Source organism: Mizuhopecten yessoensis, unplaced genomic scaffold (genome assembly GCF_002113885.1).
Source record: "Mizuhopecten yessoensis strain PY_sf001 unplaced genomic scaffold, ASM211388v2 scaffold6779, whole genome shotgun sequence".
NCBI classification, from domain to species: domain Eukaryota; kingdom Metazoa; phylum Mollusca; class Bivalvia; order Pectinida; family Pectinidae; genus Mizuhopecten; species Mizuhopecten yessoensis.
In genome coordinates, this window is record NW_018406720.1 from 840843 (window position 1) to 847835 (window position 6993).

At 34.4% G+C, this 6993-nt stretch overlaps 1 protein-coding gene across 2 annotated transcripts in view; it reads left to right on the forward strand.

The window, feature by feature from the left end:
- The window catches only part of LOC110452628 (laminin subunit beta-2-like), a 65968-nt gene extending 61061 nt beyond the window's left edge, over nt 1-4907 (forward strand). For both annotated transcript variants that reach the window (XM_021501258.1, XM_021501259.1), the window contains 3 exons: nt 314-490; nt 1087-1243; nt 1657-4907. In XM_021501258.1, the coding sequence (XP_021356933.1) occupies nt 314-490; nt 1087-1243; nt 1657-1796 (474 nt within the window). In that variant the 3' untranslated portion in view covers nt 1797-4907. The remainder of the gene's footprint in view (nt 1-313; nt 491-1086; nt 1244-1656) is intronic.
- The last annotated feature ends 2086 nt before the right edge of the window (nt 4908-6993 follow it).

The window sequence follows — 6993 nt, forward strand, 5'->3', positions numbered from 1 at the left end:
GTAACCCTGCAACTGACTTTTTTCAGTTCAAACTAATTTTGTTGGTCATCAAACTGGGAGTATTAGTTGGCCTTTGGCTTACAGTTTAAATATTTTGATATACATGTGCAAACAATTTCATTGTCATAAATTTCCATTCAAAAATATGTCTGCAGTATATAAATGATATTCCAGATAGACATGACCTTCAGTTAAATGTAATATTCACACAATACTGTTCTGTTGGTGACCTACTTGTACTAACCCAGTGTAATGCATTTTACAGTTTACATGCCAGTGTAGCACTTTTTTAATGTAACTTTGGTGGTTTTAGATTGAGTCAGAAACGGCAGCAGCAGCTGAGAAGTCTAATCGTTCTCTACAAGCTCTAGAGGAACTCCGCATCCGACTCATCACCCTTGGTAACAAGTACATTGGTAACGACCGTAAGGTCTTTAGAGCAGAGGAGGCCGCTCGGGCCGCATCCACATTAGCCACCACTGCCGAGATGGTGAGTACAGACCTTATTTACAATCAGGCATAAATCTGTTCTGCTTTTGTTTATTGTTTTTCAAACAGTTTTACCAGTTTAAATGACAGTCAGTTATGAAGTAGGGATGGCTCGAGTGGTTGGATGTTGTTTTCTGCAAGCCTTCACAGGCCTGTATTCAGTTCTACAGATATGCAAGTGTTTCCTTCCTAAAATATCAAATCTAAATCTAGGCAAAGTGATTCTCCCACACAAACAATAATTATCCTGTTTCGAGGAACTCCTTTGTTATCACTTGTGTGAATGCTCTATGTTGTACAGTATAACAAATCATTACATGTGATCAAAGATTCATTGAAGGTATTTCAACAATTCAATATAAATATTCCAGGTTTAGTATCGGTATTAAAAGTTTCATTTCCTTTCAGAAAAAAGCTTATAGGCATTGTCAATATGGTGTCATGTTCAAATAGATTGTTTAATATACTGTGTAAGTTGGAATGATCACTTGTGATTTGCAGTAGATTTTTAAGGAAAAGTTTTCGTTTTTGGTCAGGTTATAAGGATAAAACTAGATTAGGACTAAATGGAAATATTATTGATCTGTTTTATCACAGAAAGCTGATGAGCTAGCCAACGAGTACACTGACACGGCCGACAAGCTCAATACCAAGTACAACCTAACGTCCGTGGCCCAGCAGCGGGCTCAGGGCCTCAAGGACAAAGCTGATAGGTTGGCAGGCGACACAACAACCAAACTCAGTAAACTGAAAGGTATTTGTCTCCCTTACCACACAGCAGTGTTTACCTCGGGCACCCAAACAATCACGTTCTGTTAGTGACATGACTGTATTCTTTGTAAAGTGGGTAAACGAACAATTCCTTCTAAAGTTATGGGTTGTATTTATTATTGTATAATAAATAATAGGTGATCCATTTATTGTTGTACCAACAAAATAATTTTCTTGAATTATGTGGATTTATAGGTTAAAATAAGTCCTTTTATGTTAACCTCTTCACCACTGTAGACCATAATGGATTCATTCAGATCTATGCAAAGTAGAGTCTGCTGAAGTTATATAGGGGTGAAAGGGTTAAACATCTCCTCAACAACAAAAACTAAGAAACAAAATCTGACAAGAATTGTGATAGAATGTTTTTTAACTTTATTTTTTTTATTTTTTCAGAAATGAATAGCAACTTTAATACAAACAAGAAGAGATTAGAGAAACTTTCTACAGACATTGATGATTTGAATATTCGAATGGACGACTACCTACAAGCAATACGGGACAAGTCTGATAGCTATTTCAAGTGTAAAACTTAGTGACATATGTTCCCTAGTGTTATGTTGTACTATACCTATACCTTATTATGCATGTAACAAGTTGCAGGTCTTGACTTTATTGTGCCATGGTACTCCCCAATTTTTGTTACCCTCTCTCCTCTTCTCGATGCCTGTCCCCAGCCTCTGGAGATTGTTCGCGGCAGACTCTGGTTGTTTATAATTATTCTATGTTGTGAGAATGCCAAACTTAATTTTATATGTGTTTAGCCTAGTTTTGTAGATGAGTATCTTTGTGATGAGAATATTTATTTCATCATTTCAGTGTTGTTGGAGGATATTTACGCTACAGTTGTTTTAGCTGTTGGTATTTCAGCAGTGCCCCCCACCTGATATTGAATGTTCAGTTCCGCTATGTGCACAAATATTCAAGGACAGATTTTCATTGTTTAGGTATTTCTGTGATACTGGATATCTATGTATTGTGGAATTAATAAAATCATTTTGGATCATGAAAGCTATCACCTCAAACATTGGTTTGCCTCATCACTTTTCAGATTTTATGTGACAGTAAATTTTGTTTCTAGGAAATTTTACATTATATACAGGTACATACGATCACGTTGTTCAGCCTGTTACTGTGGTGCATTTCTATGTTCAGTCGTTGTTTACAGACAATAATATGCATTTGAAGTTAATATTTGTGGTATTTTTATTCAGTATTGTTGAATGTCAGAAGATAAATATGTACAGCTGTATCTATGCATGTATGTTGTATATCTGTAAAACCTTACCTGGATACAACAGGTCATGACAGGGACGTTGTGACCTTGTTACTAAATCAAAAGTCATGCCTAGGACAGCAGGTCATGACAGGGACACTGACCTAGTTACTAAATCTAAAGTCATGCTTAGGACGAAAGGCCATGACAGGACACTGTGACCTATTTAAATAATCTATAGTCCATACCCAATATAACAGGTCATGGCAAGGACGCTGTGACCTAGTTTCATAATCTATAGTCTATACTCAATAAAACAGGTCATGGCAAGGACACTGTGACCTAATTTCATAATGTATAGTCTATACCCAATAAAACAGGTCATGGCATGGATGCTGTGACCTAGTTACATATTCTATAGTCCATACACTCCAATGGTACCTTAAGTATGACCCAGGGCTACATTTTTGTAGTGGCCAGTAGCCGTGTACATGTAGGATATTATACCAGAGTGATTAAACTCATGGGGGCCGTGTAATTACTCCAAATGTGTATGGTAATGAGTTTAGTGTATATAGTATGATAATTTTTATTACAATTTTTAAAGTCATAAATTTTTATATTTAATCATCATTTTGCAATGTATGTTATTTCTGCTGTGTTCACTAGTACACTGTGTCAAATGTATGGTTTTTATCCCACAAAATACTTAGTAGGTTACAAGAAATTATTACAAATCAAAATCCTTGACAAATCCAGTGTATTATGATAAAAACATTTTCATTTTCTCATACATGTGTTTGTATTTATCGGACAAAATCTAGTTATTATAAGTTCATCTCTCATCTGTGTTAAGTCCTACATGATTCTTGTTTCTTTGTGTTTACCAGTCCTGTGTCTAAAGCACCTTGTTATCTGTTACAGAGTTGAGCTGCCTAAATCAAATTATGAACAATATTACTATTGAATTATTTCAAAGCCTTATAAAAGAACAAAAGATTACAAAAAATGACTGAAAATTCATTCTGTGTTTTGTAAGATTCTTAAAAAAACAAAAAAGTAAAGTATTTTTATTTTTATTTTAGTATTTTTTTACTATTTTCATTTTGATGCCATTTTTTAATTTCTTTGGTTATACACATCATTGATTTGATGGGTATTATTTTACCAGGGGTATACCAATCTACTAACGGGACGCACGGAGCTAGTAGATGTTATGTTGGGGCTAGTGATCATTTACTATGAAAAGATGGTCAGACTGATGAAACTTTTCAGAATCAACCTAACGGCTAGCATTACAAATATAAACTTGTACACCCCTGTTACACATTACACCGGTCTGAATATTAACAATGCAAATCTGACTTATTCAAATTCAATGGTGCCAAATGTTCTTCTGTTATCATAGTAAAAATAAATTAAATTCTGTGTACATGTGAACACTTGAATATAATTTTTCGAAAAGGTACATAGGTACTTTAAAGGCATTTTTTAAAGAAGAAAATAGTTGGTGTGTTTCGGTTTACTTTTGCCTGACCAGATATTTTAAATAATTTTTGTTACAATTGAAGTTTTGTGTACATGTCATATCAATATTACGTGTATTTTAGTGTAGTATTTATTCTAGATCTGTGTCTGCATAATACAACTCCTGTTGTTTATCTCTACGTAAAACACAAAATAAAAGGCGGTCGATTCGTGTCTCAAGACCTTGCTCTATTTCACTGCATTCGTACAAATTTAGAATGATACCGGTGTCAACGTCCAGTGTTATCTGACAAGTTTGGGTAATTGTAGATTTGCCAGTTAGCACAATGAAAATATTATAAATGTATTTCCTGTCTTTCATGTTGCCCCTTGAAACTTACCATACATGTGATGAGTTATGACTGAAGTTGTAGAAATCCAGATACCCAGTTAGTTGGGCAATGATGCTCAAACTATTCATCACGCTTTTGCTGCGTCTATATGGTACTTTGCAAAGAACTATGTTTCGTTTCATTTTTAAACACTTGAATAATATTTAAAGGTAATTTTCTTTAAATTGTTTTATTAATTTTTTTTTTTTAAATATTTTAATTTATCAAGTGTTTTTGATGGATTTCTTTTTACCTCAGCCAATTAAATGTATATCGTTTTTAAGTATGGAAAATATTTTACATGAAAACTGGTGATTGATAGATACCAAAGAATATTAGCGAGTGATGCCATTTTCTGTGTCTGAAAACATGTCACGAAGGTACTAGGGTGTCGAAGTACTCGTTGCAGTGGTACTTGGGTATCCACTAAATTGCTGCTGCAGTGCTTGGGTGTGCGAGTACCGATGGCAGTGTTATTCAGACTTCAGCCAAGATGTTGTCAGTTTTACCTGTGTTAAATCATCCCCATCAAGTGAATTCAATTCTATTAAAATACCAGCTATGACGTCTCATATGTTGTTTGGTCTTTATTATTCATGTCTCTGTCGTCAGTTACTGATCTATGCAATATTTTGAACAGACCTTTATTGGATGAAAATCCATTGCTTTAAGTGGAGTATTTGGATTAAAATTGCTATCAACGGACAAGAACAACTGTCTTGCTGTGATGGCATTTGTGACTTGATCATGTCAGAGAAAAGAACCTTTAAGTTCACCAAAGCTAGAAAAACAACTTTTGGGACCAAAGATAAGGAAGAAATCTTCAGTTAAGTTCATAAAAGCTAGAGAAAGGAATCTTAGATCCACCAAAGCTATAGAAAGGAATCATAGATCCACCAAAGCTATAGAAAGGAATCTTAGTTCCACCAAAGCTATAGAAAGGAATCATAGATCCACCAAAGCTATAGAAAGGAATCATAGATCCACCAAAGCTAGAGAAAGGAATCCTAGATCAACCAAAGCTATAGAAAGGAATCATAGATCCACCAAAGCTAGAGAAAGGAATCATAGATCCACCAAAGCTAGAGAAAGGAATCATAGATCCACCAAAGCTAGAGAAAGGAATCAGAAATCCACCAAAGCTAGAGAAAGGAATCATAGATCCACTAAAGCTAGAGAAAGGAATCCTAGATCAACCAAAGCTAGAGAAAGGAATCAGAAATCCACCAAAGCTAGAGAAAGGAATCATAGATCCACTAAAGCTAGAGAAAGGAATCAGAGATCCACTTAAGCTAGAGAAAGGAATCCTAGATCAACCAAAGCTATTGAAAGGAATCATAGATCCACCAAAGCTAGAAAAACGAATCAGAGATCCACCGAGCTAGAGAAAGAAATCATAGATCCACCAAAGCTATAGAAAGAAATCATAGATCGACCAAAGCTAGAGAAAGGAAACATAGATCTACCAAAGCTAGAGAAAGGAATCATAGATCCACTTAAGCTAGAGAAAGGAATCATAGACCCACTGAGCTACAGAATGAAATCTTAGATCCACCAAAGCTACAGAATGAAATCTTAGATCCACCAAAGCTACAGAATGAAATCTTAGATCCACCAAAGAAAATAACCAAAGAGAGGAATCTTAAGTTCACCAATGTAGAAGACATTCCTTTACATTATATATATCTTAAATATTTGGTGTCTTAACAATTCTGTCATCTTAGAAAATAGCAATTGGTCAAAGAACACTTAGAACTTGACATTGAACATACAGAATGATAAACTTGTAGTCACGGAAACAAAATACAAATCATGATTTTCAAATTTTATTATGATTATTGAAAATGTGTAATCCGTGACACTGATGGGATCATGTACACATACCCAACGTTTACACTGGAAAGTTACATTTTGACCTACAGCTCATCTCAATTTCCTGTTGGCTTTTATTTTCACTTTTGGACATTAAAACCTCGGTTATATATCACTTCGTAATATACAACCTATGTCATCTTAAAAAGTTACAAAGCTACTTGTAATGTACAATCTGTAATGTCACCTTCAAAAGAAACACTTCACAAAAACATTGAAATATATTACTACATTAGGTAGGACAGTGTATACAATGTTATACGGCTAGCTGTATATAAATTAGATGTTGCAGGGTGTATACAGGTCAAGCTAAGCCATTCAATCATATTTAAAATCATTCATTTCATTATAATGGAAATATAACGACAATTTACACAGGCTTGTTACTATGTTACGTAAACCATCTTTGATAGAAGTGTATAAAGACTAAACTATTAAAAACAAAAGGCCCATGGGCCTTAATGGTCACCTGATATATTTATACAGAGAGTTGATTTTGTTTTTAACATGAACAGAAATATTAATCAAAGTGACAAAAAACAATAAAACCACCTTATTCAATATCTAGCATACAGATTTCAGACTAAAAAGTATTTGAAACTAGCACCTCTGATTCTAAACAAGGAAAATGAAGAATTTTTAGCACACTGACTCCTTTGAGCCCCACCCTACAGCCCTTCGGGGTAGGGCTGGCTCAAAATTTTCAAAGTATCAAACTGTCAACTCAAGGTTATAATTCCAATCAAGTTATTAACATGTAATATTCAAAGTATCATTTGCCATTAT